Here is a 19,517-nt window from a genome sequence, read left to right as displayed (position 1 = left end):
ATGTTGTGTTACAGGCAAAGGGGTGGTTATTGTATTTGAATGCTGTGTGTTACAGGTAAAGGGGTGGTTGTTGTATTTGAATGTTGTGTTACAGGTAAAGGGGTGGTTTTTGTATTTGAATGTTGTGTTACAGGTAAAGGGGTTGTTGTTGTATTTGAATGTGTGTTACAGGTAAAGGGGTGGTTGTTGTATTTGAATGCTGTGTGTTACAGGTAAAGGGGTGGTTGTTGTATTTGAATGCTGTGTGTTACAGGTAAAGGGGTGGTTGTTGTATTTGAATGCTGTGTGTTACAGGTAAAGGGGTGGTTGTTGTATTTGAATGCTGTGTGTTACAGGTAAAGGGGTGGTTGTTGTATTTGAATGCTGTGTGTTACAGGTAAAGGGGTGGTTGTTGTATTTGAATGTTGTGTGTTACAGGTAAAGGGGTGGTTGTTGTATTTGAATGCTGTGTGTTACAGGTAAAGGGGTGGTTGTTGTATTTGAATGCTGTGTGTTATAGGTAAAGGGGTGGTTGTTGTATTTAAATGATCTGTGTGTTGCAGGTAAAGGGGTGGTTGTTGTATTTGAATGTTGTGTTACAGGTAAAGGGGTGGTTGTTGTATTTGAATGCTGTGTGTTGCAGGTAAAGGGGTGGTTATTGTATTTGAATGTTGTGTGTTGCAGGTAAAGGGGTGGTGGTTGTATTTGAATGATGTATGTTGCAGGTAAAGGGTAGTTATTATATTTGAATGTTGTGTTACAGGCAAAGGGGTGGTTGTTGTATTTGAATGCTGTGTGTTGCAGGTAAAGGGGTGGTTGTTGTATTTGAATGTTGTGTTACAGGCAAAGGTGTGGTTATTGTATTTGAATGCTGTGTGTTACAGGTAAAGGGGTGGTTGTTGTATTTGAATGTTGTGTTACAGGTAAAGGGGTGGTTGTTGTATTACAGGTAAAGGGGTGGTTGTTGTATTTGAATGCTGTGTGTTACAGGTAAAGGGGTGGTTGTTGTATTTGAATGCTGTGTGTTACAGGTAAAGGGGTGGTTGTTGTATTTAAATGATCTGTGTGTTGCAGGTAAAGGGGTGGTTGTTGTATTTGAATGTTGTGTTACAGGTAAAGGGGTGGTTGTTGTATTTGAATGTTGTGTGTTACAGGTAAAGGGGTGGTTGTTGTATTTGAATGCTGTGTGTTACAGGTAAAGGGGTGGTTGTTGTATTTGAATGCTGTGTGTTATAGGTAAAGGGATGGTTGTTGTATTTAAATGATCTGTGTGTTGCAGGTAAAGGGGTGGTTGTTGTATTTGAATGTTGTGTTACAGGTAAAGGGGTGGTTGTTGTATTTGAATGCTGTGTGTTACAGGTAAAGGGGTGGTTGTTGTATTTGAATGCTGTGTGTTACAGGTAAAGGGGTGGTTGTTGTATTTGAATGCTGTGTGTTATAGGTAAAGGGGTGGTTGTTGTATTTAAATGATCTGTGTGTTGCAGGTAAAGGGGTGGTTATTGTATTTGAATGCTGTGTGTTACAGGTAAAGGGGTGGTTATTGTATTTGAATGATGTGTGTTATAGGTAAAGGGGTGGTTGTTGTATTTAAATGATCTGTGTGTTGCAGGTAAAGGGGTGGTTGTTGTATTTAAATGATCTGTGTGTTGCAGGTAAAGGGGTGGTTGTTGTATTTAAATGATCTGTGTGTTGCAGGTAAAGGGGTGGTTGTTGTATTTAAATGATCTGTGTGTTGCAGGTAAAGGGGTGGTTGTTGTACTTGAATGTTGTGTGTTGCAGGTAAAGGGGGGTTATTGTATTTGAATGTTGTGTGTTGCAGGTAAAGGGGTGGTTGTTGTATTTAAATGATCTGTGTGTTGCAGGTAAAGGGGTGGTTATTGTACTTGAATGTTGTGTGTTATAGGTAAAGGGGTGGTTATTGTACTTGAATGTTGTGTGTTGCAGGTAATGGGGTGGTCATCCAGCTTGGAGATGAGGTTCACGTGTCTTACAATGCGATCCATGCTAACCACTGCGATGGAGTCTCGGTTGACCAGGTGGCCGAGGTAGTGCTGCAGGGGAACAGCATCACCAACAACCGGGGGTCAGGGGTCGTCACGTCACCCACTGGAAAGGTCAGTGCATGCTAGGGACATACAGCAATATTAGGAGCAGGCCTAGTGCTAGTAAACCTTGTAGAGTCCAGTCTCAAGACTCTAATAGAGTCTGAGACAGTAATGTCATGACGATGCCATACAAATTGTATGTGTGTGACATCATTAAAAATTGAGTCTGGACTCTAAAAGTTTTATAAATGTAGAATTTTTCTATGGAAATGGTGCAACATTTAAAAAGAGTATCTACAATATTCAGGGAAGGGTGTAATATTTCCAATGAGCTCCTACATTGTTCAGGGAAAAGGTGGCGGTATCTGCTAAACATACCAAGCCAACCTAGATATTATATATCTCCCCCACTAAAAATAAATTAATTGAATTTGTGATTCAGCTGTTAAACACTGGATGTTACAGGGCAGTTTGAAGCTAGTGTTATTTTGTTGGTTTAAAAAATATTTATTGCCATTTAAAGACAGTAGCAGTCTGGGTTTTGGCCAACAGACGTTGGCCTCTATTAAGGCCTCTCTCAACATTTTACAATATGAATATTTTACAAGCAACAAAAATAAACAATGATTATGATTTTTTTTTTAATTATAACTATTTAGAAATTTACAACAACAAAAAAAAAGGTGAAATAATAGAAGAAAAGGTAAAGAGAATGAACAGGTTATTATTGAAACCGTTATACATTATTTAGAATTAGATGTCCAAAGAGAAAAACAATGTGAATGGTCTATTAATCTCAAAATGTTTGCTATTTATAATAAAATTTTGGACACATTTCAATATAGCATTATTTTGTAGGAGACAAAGATTTGGGTCACTAAATAGTAAAATATTACAATTAAGATTATGGTAATCTGACAAATTGGTATTTCGAACTACATTATATGATACACAAAAGCATAAGAAGTGTTCAGAGTCTTCAGTTAGGTGCCCGCAAGCACAAGATGGATTGTCACTTATGTATCGTGAGAATTTATGACCAAGTCACTATTACCTAAACGTGTATTTTGTTAATCTGAAAGCAGTGACATGGCGATGCAGACCGGTCTCAGTGTCCCTATGTCCATATTATATGTGGTAGCTCTGAAACACAATTTTAGCAAATTGTATGGAAGAGTGTGATGTCTTTCAGAGTTATCTGATGCATTTATTATCAAACCATTTGAAACTCTTGTTGTTGATCAGTAATATACAATAATTATTATACTAATAACACAGCAGTTAGATATTTATTAAGCTGTCTTGTCGTATGTTTGATTGCTAAGTTATTCCCATGTTTTAAGCAGATTTGCTCAGATACAAAAGCGAACATTTACAAAAAGCAAGTCTATGCATTTCTTAAAACAGTGGCTAAATGTTTTTGTTTGCAATTTACACAACGACAACAGAGAATACAATAATGATGAAGAGATTGACAAACAGATCATAAAACATAAATATCTCAACCTATGTTTCTCAGAGGAGGGAAGACCATGAAAGGATGATAAAATTGACTAACTTTATACTTTATAGCTGACAGATTGAGAGAAGGATGTCAACTTTATACTTAATACCTGGCAGATTGAGAGAAGGATGTTAACTTTATACTTGACAGATTAAGAGAAGGATGTTAACTTTATACTTGACAGATTGAGAGAAGGATGTTAACTTTATACTTTATAGCTGACAGATTGAGAGAAGGGTGTTAACTTTATACTTTATAGCTGACAGATTGAGAGAAGGAAATTAACTTTATACTTTATAGCTGACAGATTGAGAGAAGGATGTTAACTTTATACTTAATACCTGTCAGATTGAGAGAAGGATGTTAACTTTATACTTAATACCTGACAGATTAAGAGAAGTATTTAAACTTTATACTTGACAGATTGAGAGAAGGATGTTAACTTTATACTTGACAGATTGAGAGAAGGATGTTAACTTTATACTTTATACCTGACAGATTGAGAGAAGGATGTTAACTTTATACTTTATACCTGACAGATTGAGAGAAGGATGTGAACTTTATACCTTATACCTGACAGATTGAGAGAAGGATGTTAACATTATACTTTATACCTGACAGATTGAAAGAAGGATGTTAACATACTTTATACCTGACAGATTGAGAGAAGGATGTTAACATACTTTATACCCGACAGATTGAGAGAAGGATGTTAACATACTTTATACCCGGCAAATTGAGAGAAGGATGTTAACATTATCTTTATACCTGACAAATTGAGAGAAAGATGTTAACTTTATACTTTATACCTGACAGATTGAGAGAAGGATGTTAACTTTATACTTTTTACCCAACAGATTGAGAGAAGGATGTTAATGTGATAACTGACATATTGAGAGAAGGATGTTAACCTAAGCAGTGTTGGTGTTAATTGTTTGGTCATCTTATTTCAGGTGACACTTAAAGGCAATGGAATTTATCACAATGAGAAGCTTGGCATTGTGGGTAGATGTGACGTGACTATTTGTGGAAATGATGTGATCAGTAACCATGAGGGTGGTATTTCTCTTGAAGGATGTGTCAATGCTGAGGTATTTATTAACCCTTTCAACACTGAGGACCAGTCAGTGTTAGTAGAATAAGCAGAACGCTAAAGAAACCTGGTGGTGTTAGTTTAACCAATTTTAACAAGATTTTTATTCACAAATTTGCATACATTTTGCCTTTTTCAATGTAAGATATTTTTGCTTTTGAATTTTTGGAACGTAACCAATTGTACACTTCTGGTTACTTAGAATGTTAATTTCTGCACATCTAATATTTTATCCTTTTTCAGAGGGTGGATGTAGCTTAGATATGTAGACATAATAAATAAATAAACAAATAAATAGCCAGTAAAAATGACCCTAGATTAGCAAACAGTATGGGGTTTTAAGTTAGCTTTTTTATTAATAATAAAATAAATCACAGAACGATATCTGGATTGTGGCCGGCACAATCACTAGTGGGGGGGGGGGGGGGCACAAACTACATCTTAATTTTTATTTATGTAAAATAGAACAATAAAATGTACATTTTCATCCTCAGATATGGGGTGAGGAACAGATCCCCCATCTTCGTACAGGCCTGAATTTTCTAAATTCAACTGTAATTCACATTTTGTGTTTTGGCACATCTTTTGCTTCACTTACAACTGGTTGTGTTTGCAGGTGAGTGACAACAGGATTCAGTGTGGAAACAAGTCGGCAGTCATCGCGGTGGACGTCAGAGAGGGCAGTGTGCAGAATAACAAGCTGTTCCTTGAAGGCAGGCTGGACTGTATGCAGTACGACCACCTCAGCAAGGCTATCTTTAAACACAACCACATCGTGCAGCCTAAACACAGGTAACGTAGTTCGGCTTTACCATCTTTAAACACAACCACATCGTGCAGCCTAAACACAGGTAACGTAGTTCGGCTTTACCATCTTTAAACACAACCACATCGTGCAGCCTAAACACAGGTAACGTAGTTCGGCTTTACGATCTTTAAACACAACCACATCGTGCAGCCTAAACACAGGTAACGTAGTTCGGCTTTACGATCTTTAAACAACCACATCGTGCAGCCTAAACACAGGTAACGTAGTTCGGCTTTACGATCTTTAAACAACCACATCGTGCAGCCTAAACACAGGTAACGTAGTTCGGCTTTACCATCTTTAAACACAACCACATCGTGCAGCCTAAACACAGGTAACGTAGTTCGGCTTTACCATCTTTAAACACAACCACATCGTGCAGCCTAAACACAGGTAACGTAGTTCGGCTTTACCATCTTTAAACAACCACATCGTGCAGCCTAAACACAGGTAACGTAGTTCGGCTTTACCATCTTTAAACACAACCACATCGTGCAGCCTAAACACAGGTAACGTAGTTCGGCTTTACCATCTTTAAACACAACCACATCGTGCAGCCTAAACACAGGTAACGTAGTTCGGCTTTACCATCTTTAAACACAACCACATCGTGCAGCCTAAACACAGGTAACGTAGTTCGGCTTTACCATCTTTAAACACAACCACATCGTGCAGCCTAAACACAGGTAACGTAGTTCGGCTTTACCATCTTTAAACACAACCACATCGTGCAGCCTAAACACAGGTAACGTAGTTCGGCTTTACCATCTTTAAACACAACCACATCGTGCAGCCTAAACACAGGTAACGTAGTTCGGCTTTACCATCTTTAAACACAACCACATCGTGCAGCCTAAACACAGGTAACGTAGTTCGGCTTTACGATCTTTAAACAACCACATCGTGCAGCCTAAACACAGGTAACGTAGTTCGGCTTTACGATCTTTAAACAACCACATCGTGCAGCCTAAACACAGGTAATGTAGTTCGGCTTTACCATCTTTAAACACAACCACATCGTGCAGCCTAAACACAGGTAACGTAGTTCGGCTTTACCATCTTTAAACACAACCACATCGTGCAGCCTAAACACAGGTAACGTAGTTCGGCTTTACGATCTTTAAACAACCACATCGTGCAGCCTAAACACAGGTAACGTAGTTCGGCTTTACCATCTTTAAACACAACCACATCGTGCAGCCTAAACACAGGTAACGTAGTTCAGCCTTTTAACTCTATCCATCCAGCTTTACAACCAGAAAACGTCATCACTGACCCAAGTTTCCAACTTGAAATATGTCATTTTGAACCTACATTTCTGAACCTCAAATTGTAAAAAAACAACTAATGTAACACACTTGATGTTTTTAATATTTTAGGGGACACATTAGTGAATCTAATGACCAAAATAAAATTTACACAAGAACTTAATTAATATTTTAAAAATATTTTTTAAAACCCTTCGATCACAATCCTTAATGTCATTGTTTAGAATGTTTTCACAAAGTTTATTTTCACTTTCAATCGACGACAAGTAATACCATCCATCTTCTAATTCAAAGATTGTATTATCAGGTATTTTTGGCAAAAATATCCTTTACAAATCTTCAACTTTTATTAAATAATAATGTCCAACATGTTTTAAAAGAAATAATTATACAAATAGCAAGAAATCAAACACGTGCAAGCTATGTCATCAATAATGTTTACACAAATTTAGACCTTTTTTGTTTTCTTTGCGATATTGTGATAACAACTTAAATATGAATACCAGTCAACAAAATACACTGGACGTGTTCAATTGTCATTCTACTATGTTCTAGCATTCACAGAATCAAGATAGATAACTCCTGTGAATGTTGACAGCTGTATTTACAAAAAAACCGATTGTGTCGAGAATGGGTTTTTACGTTATTTTGTACGTCTTGACTACATTCGAGATTGGGAAGGAAAGAGTTAAACATCCAGTAGTGAAACACTGTCCGAATCATTTTCTATTTGTGAAATATAGGCCTGCATTTTCTTTCCCTCACTAAATCATGGTAAATGGGAGACAAGATGTAACTCGGTGGTTGAGCCTGGCCTGTGACGAGTCATAGGGAAGGGGGAGGAGTCGAGGACAACTAGTGCTGAAGAAAATCCTCGCATTCAGGCAAAATTGATGGAGATGTTCGGGCAAAATGAGCTGGCCTGAAATACTAAGTTGAACTAAAAATTACTCTTGTTGAACTAAATATTACTCTTGTTGAACTAAATATTACTCTTGTTAACTAAAAAATCAATTTCGCCAAATTATTTCAAATAAGCAAAACCTAAAGCTATTTCCCAACAAAATATCAATTATCACGCAATGTTTTTTTCACCAAATTAAAATAAAATTCGCCGATTGTTGTTAAAATTGACAGTTGGCGAGTGGCAGAACTAGCCCTGGCTTGTGTGTGAACTGTTCTGTTATGGGAAGTGCTAGCCCTGGCTTGTGTGTGAACTGTTCTGTTATGGGAAGTGCTAGCCCTGGCTTGTGTGTGAACTGTTCTGTTATGGGAAGTGCTAGCCCTGGCTTGTGTGTGAACTGTTCTGTTATGGGAAGTGCTAGCCCTGGCTTGTGTGTGAACTGTTCTGTTATGGGAAGTGCTAGCCCAGGCTTGTGTGTGAACTGTTCTGTTATGGGAAGTGCTAGCCCTGGCTTGTGAGTGAACTGTTCTGTTATGGGAAGTGCTAGCCCTGGCTTGTGTGTGAACTGTTCTGTTATGGGAAGTGTTAGCCCAGGCTTGTGTGTGAACTGTTCTGTTATGGGAAGTGCTAGCCCTGGCTTGTGTGTGAACTGTTCTGTTATGGGAAGTGCTAGCCCTGGCTTGTGTGTGAACTGTTCTGTTATGGGAAGTGCTAGCCCTGGCTTGTGTGTGAACTGTTCTGTTATGGGAAGTGCTAGCCCTGGCTTGTGTGTGAACTGTTCTGTTATTTTCCATTATTAACTTGGGCAGAACGTAGCCCAGTGGTAAAGCGCCCGCTCGATGCACGGTCGGTCTGGGATCGATCCGTCGGTGGACCCATTGGGCTATTTCCCGTTCCAGCCAGTGCACCACGACTGGTATATCAAAGACTGTGGTATGTACTACCCTGTCTATGGGATGGTGTATATAAAAGATCCCTTGCTGCTAATCAGAAAGAGTAGCCCATGAAGTGGCGACAGCGGGTTTCCTCTCTCTATATCTGTGTGGTCCGTAACCATATGTCTGACGCCATATAACCGTAAATGAAATGTGTTGAGTGTGTCGATAAATAAAGCATTTCCTTCCTTCCTTCGATTATTAACTTGATTAATAATCTTTTGTTGTCAATGGGTCATTTGTTTACAGCCAAAAAGACTTGTATATCTGAGCACAATGTTTTGATGAGATTTAGTTAAAGTGTGTGATGTCAAACTACATAATATGTGCTAATCACGGCAATGTCATATTACCGATGAGGCTACTTCAGAACTTTGATTTACTAAACCGGCCTCGGTGGCGTCGTGGCAGGCCATCGGTCTACAGGCTGGTAGGTACTGGGTTCGGATCCCAGTCGAGGCATGGGATTTTTAATCCAGATACCAACTCCAAACCCAAGTGAGTGCTCCGCAAGGCTCAGTGGGTAGGTGTAAACCACTTGCACCGACCAGTGATTCATAACTGGTTCAACAAAGGCCATGGTTTGTGCTATCCTGCCTGTGGGAAGCGCAAATAAAAGATCCCTTGCTGCTAATCGGAAGAGTAGCCCATGTAGTGGCGACAGCGGGTTTCCTCTCAAAATCTGTGTGGTCCTTAACCATATGTCTGACGCCATATAACCGTAAATAAAATGTGTTGAGTGCGTCGTTAAATAAAACATTTCTTTCTTTGATTTACTAAATATCAAATTAAACTGTAATTATAGAATAAATAGAATTCACTATTCATGTTTTTTAAAATATCAACCTGATCTCGTTAATCGGTATTTGTCTTAGCAGAGCCTCGACAGATACCAATTAACATAGACTCGGTAAATATTTTCCATATTAAAAAACACTCCTGACGAATCCTCTAAATATGTCTCTTGTCCAACTATTAAAATAACTATATGTTAAATACCTCATAGTCTTAGGACGCGTTAAATAAATATTGCGTTCTTTTCTTTCAGTGAGAATGAGACGGGACACGAGGACAAGGTTACGTTTTGTAAGACTAAGTTTCTAGATTCTCCAGCACCACGCCCAGTGATAGAACCACCTCCAGCACCTTCGGAAATACAACTACACAACACGAGCACCGTCAAACGGGTGATGGCGCCATCTAGGCAGATGTGTGAACAAGGGAGCAAATTCTGTGTTATTTTATAGTTTTCTTTATGTAAATCCAACTTACTGATGCACTGAGGTTGTAGGTTATTTCATTTGCACACTGATACTGCAAGCCGATGACTAATAAAATACAATGTGCTCTAGTGGTGTTGTTAAACAAAACAAATTTTAATTTTTTATACTGCAGTGCTTGACTTCTCCTGTTTCATTTTAAAATACTTCACTCTCTCTCAATACGTTGTACTATATCTCTGTCTGTCAAATATTTACAAATCCTCACTTGAATATTTTATGTATATTCATGTGCACATTAAAAAATGCCACTGTTTACAGAACCTACAAAAAAAAATTGAGCTTGTGGTGCATGCTACAAAACTATTTGTCTTATTACAAACAGAGTGAAAACTGTATATCATGGTCAAGGCAAGCTCTCGTTCACCTGACAGTGGTTCTAGACCGTCATAATATCTTTTGAATTCTATCTTGTACCGAGATACAATATTGAATATGCTAATGGCAGCTTCATAATTGTCATGAATGTTGTGGCTTCTGTTACACTTTTTATTTTATATTGTTTACTAGTGAGTGGATCAACACACATACTGAGATACGGAAATACTTGATATTGTAGACCACATTCCAGTCACTGTTAGCATTGTAATGCCTGTATACAGTTCAAAGATGTAATTTGGGATTGAGTATCAGTAATTTGGGATTGAATATCAGTAATTTGGGATTGATTGTCAGCAGGCCCTAATCTAGAATTGAAAAAGTAGAAGTGACTTCTCCCTTCCTAGAAAAAACCCTGTGATATTATTAAGTAGTTGATAATGTGTTTTATGTTATAATGAAAGTAATAATTAGTATTTTCTGGCTTTACTGAAATGAATGTGGCCGGGGATTAACAACGCTTGACTAGTCACATATGTGTTGCCATATGTGTCGGATGTATAGTCTTGAGCCAAAGTAAAAACACAGACCGACATACAGTGACAAGGTACAAGTGAGCACCTGCAACTGAGCTATGACACTAAACAAGTCTGTGTCTTGACAACTGTTGTGTGATTTTGTTTTTAAAATCGGATTAGGTCCAAAATATCACAGCAACTTCGACTTCTCGCTACTGTTAATAACTCTGTTACTCGAGCTGACTTGGCAAATAATACGTTCATTCCACCGACAACATTCTGGCCTGATGTGGGTAACACTGTTAAATACCTGGCACTAAGGATAACAGTTTCGGTTGCTGTTCTCTGTTCTGTCCCCTTATTTCTTTTCATCTGTGTATTATCATAGTCTTCTAGAGGGGAAAAAAACATTTTGAGAGCAAAGTCTCTTAACTGACATTCCAGGAAAAAGAAGACATTCAGATTAAGTTTTGGGATGGATGGTACAGGGTTTGATATTTCAAAATCTTAGGTAACCAGAGTTCACTTCACATAATTAATTTTTGCCTATGTAATCATTTGTTCAGTACATAACCAGTACCCAGTGAGTTACCTAATCTTAAAACACTTGGTCTTGTTCTATAGTGACATTCTAGATGTGGGTTTTTTAAAACTAATTTGTGCTCACACCCCTCTCCTTAACGTTTTGGTGAGAGTATTTTATGAGTATTACTGCTCTATAAAGTTAATAAAATATGCATAACAGGTGAGTATAATGTCACGCATGATGTATCTAAAACATCATGATTGAAATAATGAAGCGGCATATTACACAACAAACATTTCGATACCATGGTTGTTGAAACAGAAATTATTATTTTCTGAAAGCAGGGCAAGCTCTGGATGAGCACACAAAAATTCGCCAAATCTATTTAAACTTATAAAATTGCAAAACCCCAGTTATTTTCTAATAAAATAACAATTATTACATAAAATTTATTCGCCAAATTAAAATAAAATTTGCCAATTGTTTTTAAAAATACACACTTGGCGAATTTGGCAAGTGCCAGAGATAGCTTTGAAAAGGTAAATCAGACGTGATTGTTCCGCTAATTGGTGGAACTCCGCTTTTAAATTTGTTTTCATTTCATTCATTTTCCTTGCATTCTGCATTCGATTACATGCCTTCAGCACACATGTATCATTTTCAGCTTTTTTAGAAATGTTTCAATCACATGCCTGGTAAATGTACTTCTAAGATTTATATTCATGGCTGATCTTCTTTATTGTATCGACATCTCCACATATGTTCAGCTAAGTTCTGTCTAGTAGAATATGACATTGTGTACTAGCAACTGTCGCTTAATACTCCACCGTAGATTTGTGTTTATCACATTGGTGCATGCATTTGTTGTTTGTTCTAGAAAATGTTCAGAATGATTACCGTAACTCTTTCATAAATGATATATTGCGCTCTTTTATCTGTGATGATCCTTGTCTGTGGTTTAATGTGTTTTACAATCAATGGTAAGAGGATATCTGTGTTTGGTTTATATACCGCATACAGGAACAATAAAAACGTTTCTCGTCTCACCTCAGATGCCACACTGCTCATCTATTACACGTTCAGAAAGGGAAGTAACTCATTAAACCTCGGTATACTGGTAACACTACATATATAATGTCCATTTCTAGATGTAGGACTCGACTGTTTTTACATCACAATTATGGAAGTTGGCCCCCATTAAATATTACATAAAATCTATCAGTTATATCAGTTCCAATTCCAACCAAATCAATTTTTAAAATAGACATGGTTTTCAGTGGAACTAAATTTATCACCTTCATGTCACTTATTGTCGTAAAAGCAATTAATTGCTCCTCTAGCTTAGATCATGGGGATATTACTATACTGATACCATATAAATTCACATGATTAACAACCGCTGCAATTGCCTTCAGCAATCAGCAATGCCGTGGAGTTTCTCATTCTCTACAGCACTTTTTTGCTGTGGACTATATTCAGGTGTGTTTTTTTTATGGAAAGTTTTTTTTGCCGTGGACATTTTCTAAATTGCAGGGGTTACTTACGGCCTTACTCTTCTTGAACTAGTCTGAGGGGAGAATGGGGAGCAGGAGTGACAGCTCCCCATTAACTGTGAAGTCTGATAGTGGTGTGATCTCTTAAGTGCATAACATGTATTTATTAACAAAAACCTAATTGGTTCAATATACAGTGAAACTTCTCTAAACTGGACACCCTCAGGACCAAGTAAAAAGTTGGGTTATAGGAGGTATTCACTTTAGAGAGGTTCTTTTCTGTACAGATATTTAAAAGGGGGGCACAAAAAAAGTCGGGTTTTGAGAGGTATTCGGTTTAGAGAGGTTCTTTTCTGTACATATATTTAAAAAGGGGGCGCAAAAAAAGTCGGGTTTTGAGAGGTATTTGGTTTAGAGAGGTTCTTTTCTGTACATATATTTAAAAAGGGGGTGCAAAAAAAAGTCTTGTTTTGAGGGAATTCCAGTTTATAGAGGGTCCGGTTTTGAGGGGTTTCACTGTATTTACGTATTGTATACAGTGAAATATTATAATTTGAAATATTATTTAAAAAATATTGTTCAAATAAGTAACAAAAGAGGATTATATCTGGGTTATAATTTCTGTTGCTTGTAAAAAAAATTGCTTATATATAAAACCTGCTACATTCCTTTTTCTCAATGCAACATGTTTTGCATATTTATTACATTTCCAATCTCACATCTATAGTCCGTCCCACAGGGAACTCCTGTTTTTTCATACTATGAAATTTACTACAAGTTATTTATTTTTGAGCCGATTGATTTGTAAATTGTACACAAAAATAGTATTTTTGTGTTATTTCCAAAACACTTTTACTTTTCTTCTTAACGTCAAACCAAACAACTTATTTACAAAAAACATTTTTATGAAATGATGGAACGGACTAGATCATCATGGCACAAATACTGTGAACACTTGCGGTAGTTACGATCCATTTGTTGTGATAATTCTACATATATGCCACTTAAATCGCACCAGACCACTAGTTTATGATCTAAGACTGACGGACTTACTTACTTTTCTTCGAACCCACTGGCACATAGGGCCCAAGATGTATTTGGCAAATATTGAAGAAAAATTAGCTTGTTTTGACACAAAAACAAAAATTCTTTTCATCTTTGTTTTGTTTTTTTATTATTATTATTGAATACTTAAGATAAATATATTTTATATGCATTGTTATTTCATGTTATTTATAGATTTTTATAGTTTTTTTCTGAATTTATATACTGTAAATTTTTCCCAGTGTTTAGTCTGTTGTTATATAATACACACTTGTGATAAAAATCTACATAATGTAACAATCTACATTGTCTAATTTATGTATGTTTATTATCTATTTATTTTATTATTTTGATCAGTATTGATCATTAGATGTTTATTGTTATATGCACTTTGCTTTAATTATTTAAGAAATGAAGCTTATTTTTATATAAGATTCAGTGAAATATGTAAAAATATATCGGTGAAATATTAGAAAATATCAGTGAAATATGAGAAAATATCAGTGAAATATGTAAAAATATCAGTGAAATATGTAAAAAATATCAGTGAAATGTGAGAAAATATCTGAAATATGAGAAAATATCAGTGAAGTATGTAAAAAAAATATCAGTGAAATATGAGAAAATATCACTGAAATATGTGAAAATATCACTGAAATGTGTGAAAATATCACTGAAATGTGTGAAAATATCAGTGAAATGTGTGAAAACATCACTGAAATATGAGAAAATATTGGTGAAATGTGTGAAAATATCACTGAAATATGTGAAAATATCACTGAAATGTGTGAAAATATCAGTAAAATATGTACAAATATCAGTGAAATGTCTGAAAATATTAGTGAAATATGTAAAAACATCGGTGAAATATGTGAAAATATCTGTGAAATCTAATCACAAGTGAAAATAGCAGCCACTGCAAGTGATGACACTGATGATGCTGATGATGCTCTTGGTTGGTTACACAGTTGACACTAATTGTTCACTGGACGTGTAATTTCACTATCATAATGTTATCACAATGTCATCATTGGTTGGCTACCCAAATTATAATGGATTTGTGACATGTATTTTTGTTAATGTTGTGGGGTTTTTTTTTATCAATATAATTTATATTTTGTTTCATGAAGAATGCAATTTTATGTCATTCTTCCTGCGCAAAAGTAACCATACTTCATACAATGATATATAAATCATATTTATTATAAACAAAATTTATTTTAAAAACCTTGTTGAATGTCTGTATTGTTTTATCTTAAAGCCAAGTGCTTTGGTAATAATGTTAATCACGGACACTTGTAAATCTCCACTGGTTGTGTGTCTAGTTATTGTTTGCTACCATTTTATGTCTATTTATTACAGATATTTTCAAAATGACCAGATTTGTTGTGTTATTGATTTTTCACTTGCTTACACGTCAGTAAATTGATTTTTTGTTTTCCAGGTGTCTAGCCATTGGACCAGGACTCAACATTTAAAGTTCATATGTGATAACATTTTCATCTATTTCTTGGCCCCTCTATTTCTCTAGACATCATGCTTTGTTCTAAATTTAGTGAGGTTAAAATTTGGTTACATTTTTTCTAATTTGTGGTTAAATCTTAAATTCTTTAAATTGGCCCTCGAATCATGGTCATTAAAAATGTTGGAAATTGAAGTTTCTGTAATTTCCAATCATTTTAACATCTGTAACGTGATGGTCATTAGTGGATGACTATGTTGTATAGTGGCTTAAGATGTCTGTTGTGGCAGGCCACACTAAACAATGGTCAGCAACTTGTTACGCCTGGTTCGTTTGACGTGTTTGATTAATTAATCAATGTACTCTAGTGGTGTCGTTAAACAAAACAAACTTTTTGTAACTGGGTAGCATCCACTTATCAGTCTATTAGAACCAAAAGGTGCCATTTCACGTTTTGTTTCTTATGTTGGTATATAGTATGTGTATATACATGTGTATATATATATATACATACATACATACATACATACATACATATATATACACACACACATCTGGCTGCCACTGTTTATGTATTAACCAGATGCGAGGGTTTTTTTTCTTCAAAATACAACGTTCAGAATATTATATAACCTTAAATAATTTAAGACAAAAGCACCTCCGGTATCTTTCCATATTCGATAAAAATGGAGATAACATATTCTGGCTTTAATACATTTTTATAGTTTACACAAATAATTAGATAAAAGCTGCAAGACGACTTGGACTCGACAGTTTGTGACCAGTGAACAGCAGGGATGTGAGAGCTACGCGTAAATGCACTTTTCTATTTCGTCTCAAAATGTTCAGTTTGAGCACACAAAGTTCATTTGCATGTTTTCACGGTGTCAAGTTTATGATGTGTGCCTTATAAGTTATAACCAGTTTAGATTTGTTAGCATTGAATGCAATTTTTGGCAGTTCCAGGGGTTGCAAACAGTTTTTCTTCAGGGGCCCTTGAGTGGCCCCTAGACCCAGGCTGCAGTAAGCATTTTGTTCTAGCCCCTCTCACATTCCTGGAACAGGTTTAGGTAATAGATGTCTAGTTTGTGAACAGGTTTAGGACGTCCTGTTTAGATCCAGTAAACAGGTGTAGGAAATATCCAGTTTGTGGAAGACATCCCCTGTCAATTAATAAAACAAGCTTTCTGGTTTTATAAATTTAATACAGGTATAAACAAGTACATCTCATAACTGGGTTTCAGGGATATAATAGTATAATTAGTACAGCAACATATCTATATTAGTCTTACTGTGTAAACTTCTCTGTATTCTGTACATGTGGTCAGACTAGAAAACAAAATAATACAAATTACATGTATTAAAAAAAAAAAAAAAAATGTATGGTTAATGAGGAAAACCATCAACATACAACATAGTTTTAAATAATCATACTACATGTATATGCAGTACCTTTAGCCTGCACCACAAAACAAAGGTGTAATCACATAATCAAACGCCAGGGAAACACAAAACCTGGTAGAAACCGTTCTACTGGATTCACAATTTTATTCCTTGCTGAACATGATAGTAAAGTGTCATTTGCAATCAACATGTAATTAAGTCAAAAACGAGTAACAAAGAACGTCTTGTAGACTGAGATGCACAAATAATCAAGTAGCACATAAAGATGGTCACAAGTAATGAAAGAAAGGTATTGAGATGGTAGTCATTATACTCTGGTTGATATTGCTGCCATGAATTACTGTGCATCTCTCTATCTCTCCTGAACAGAACTCTGTTCTCTCATTCACTAACCATGATCCAAGAGAAAAAGTCCAACTATGCTCTCTCATTAACCAAGCACTAACCATAATATTAGAGAAAAAGTCCAACTACATTGTAGGTAATGCTAGGACAGCCCATTTGAACCCATGTGCAGCTCAACGTGCTGGTGTAACGCCACTACACCAACTATGCTCTCTCTCTCCAGCTTCTATCCGGTTTCCTGGATAGGCATACTTGTTAAGACATGTCCAGGATAGCATGCTTAAACCATAATTGGATCTAAGTACAAACATAAATTATAATGAGTACTGTGCGTATATTATTACATGTACAACAAATATGCATACTGTTCACATCATTTCTTAATTTGGTACATGTCAACAATAATATCAGGGTATAAATAAAATCTCAAAGACTAGAACAGTGTGTTAAGCTATGCTGTAAAGACTACAGTAATAACTGCTATAGAATCCTGGAAATGTCAAAATACTGTTTATAAAAATATTCTCTCAAATATTTATCAATCTACACTAATAATGATCACAACCTTATTTTTTCACGGTCAGAATATCTTGTCATTAATTCACTAAAAACAAGAATTTCAGAGAATTAAATTTCTTGTTTAACCATAACTCAATGGATTAAAGAAAAATATACTCTTCTTTTTTTAATTCATGTAATAACTAATCCAGTTACATTTAAAAATAAAATAAATTTTTTATAATTAATTTTTAATTTGGTTTAATATGCATATTAAGTTGCAATGACTTGTAGTTTGCGAGCAACAGCTAACCATAAAAACTCAATGTACCATATAAGTAACTAAAGGCCTTTCTACACAAGTTTATTTTTAACTCGGGTTAAGCACGGACAGGGTGGGAAAAAAAGAGAGCTGAATTTCAGAGCTAAAATTTAACCTGGGTTATTTCAACTTCACACTCGTACTAAAGTCAAGACTGCTTTTTCCCAGGTTAATATTAACTCCACTTTTACATCCTACATGGACTGATAAACCAGATTAAACTGTATTGTCTTCACAATGATTTCGTTTTTTACTTCCACATCCAATAGCATGTTATACATTTGTAAAATTAAAAATCTAAACGAGAAACTAAATAAACCAAATAAAAAATCGGATGATAAAAGTGAATCAAACTTGACTATGAATGAATGGAGCATTAACCATAATTCATTGGATTAAATTAAATTAGACTGGGAAAAAAAAAATGGTTTGGGTTTTTTTCAGAAATAGAATACCATTAAAAAATTATCAAACAATTTTGAAATTCAGTCACATCACATACAAGAGATATTAACCTGCATTATTTCAGGATGGAGATTAGATGTAACACAGATTTAACTTGGGTTATACTTAACCTGGGTTAAAACACAGCTCGTGTAGAGGCAGTATAAAACAACTAAAGAGAAAAGTACCATCCTTATCTTAGGTTCACACCATATAAAAGCCAGACATTAAACACAGTTGAGCTATTACATGTCACTAAGTCACTTGTGTCCTGGAACCCATTTCACAAAACAATCGTAGCACTACAAGAGTCGTAATTATAGGATATTAAACGAGCTTCCATTTCATATCACATTTATGTCCCCACTGAAATAATTGTTAATTGTCAAAACCTTTAGTGAGTGACAATTGAAAATAATTTCACTCGGGACATAAACATGATACGGAATGGTAGCAAGTTTAATATCAAATTTATTATCCATAATCGATTTTAATTTATAACACTGATCTTGTTTGGTATGCATCCTGGTAAGGTTGTAGTGCACCAATCAATGACATTAATTTGTTAATGTTCTAGTGGGACATATCACTTTCATATAAACAAAGGTATTTTTAACCATATAAATACTTATTATCATCATCATACTGTAAATTTTTCCTTCAATCAAATGCCTCTTTAATGATCCCACAACTTACCATTGTTGTAAGTTGGATTAAAATGTATGATAGGTCTAAGGCAATTGTTTAATATCAATGTACATGTCAAATGAAAGTTGATGGTTTTCTAAGAAGAGTGGAAACTCATTTGCATCAAATCTATCTAGTGTGTATATATATATATGTATACATATATATATATATATACGTATACATATATAAATATACGTATACATATATATATAAATATACGTATACGTATATACATATACACGTATACGTATATATGTATACGTATAGGTATATACATATACGTATAGGTATATTTATATATATATATACACGTATATTTATATATATATATATATACGTATACGTATATATATATATATATATATACGTATATATGTATACATGTATAATATATGTATACATGTATATATATATGTATACATGTATATATGTATACATGTATACATATATGTATACATGTATATATATATGTATATATATATGTATACATGTATATATATATGTATACATGTATATATATATATGTATACATATATATGTATGTATATGTATCTATATGTATGTATATATATATGTATATATATATACATGTATATATATATGTATATATGTATATTATGTATATATGTATATATAT

The 19,517-nt window shown here is 35.0% G+C and overlaps 1 protein-coding gene across 1 annotated transcript in view; it reads left to right on the top strand.

The window, feature by feature from the left end:
* Positions 1-15,092, top strand: part of LOC121378015 (F-box only protein 10-like) — a 109,543-nt gene extending 94,451 nt beyond the window's left edge. The window contains 4 exon segments of the mRNA XM_041506113.1: positions 1,924-2,093; positions 4,482-4,619; positions 5,238-5,413; positions 9,585-15,092. Of these exon segments, the coding sequence (XP_041362047.1) occupies positions 1,924-2,093; positions 4,482-4,619; positions 5,238-5,413; positions 9,585-9,783 (683 nt within the window). The 3' untranslated portion in view covers positions 9,784-15,092.
* The last annotated feature ends 4,425 nt before the right edge of the window (positions 15,093-19,517 follow it).

Source organism: Gigantopelta aegis, chromosome 7, assembly GCF_016097555.1.
Source record: "Gigantopelta aegis isolate Gae_Host chromosome 7, Gae_host_genome, whole genome shotgun sequence".
Classification (NCBI taxonomy): Eukaryota; Metazoa; Mollusca; class Gastropoda; order Neomphalida; family Peltospiridae; genus Gigantopelta; species Gigantopelta aegis.
Note: the sequence above shows the minus strand (reverse complement) of the source record. Positions and strands in the feature narration are given on the sequence as shown.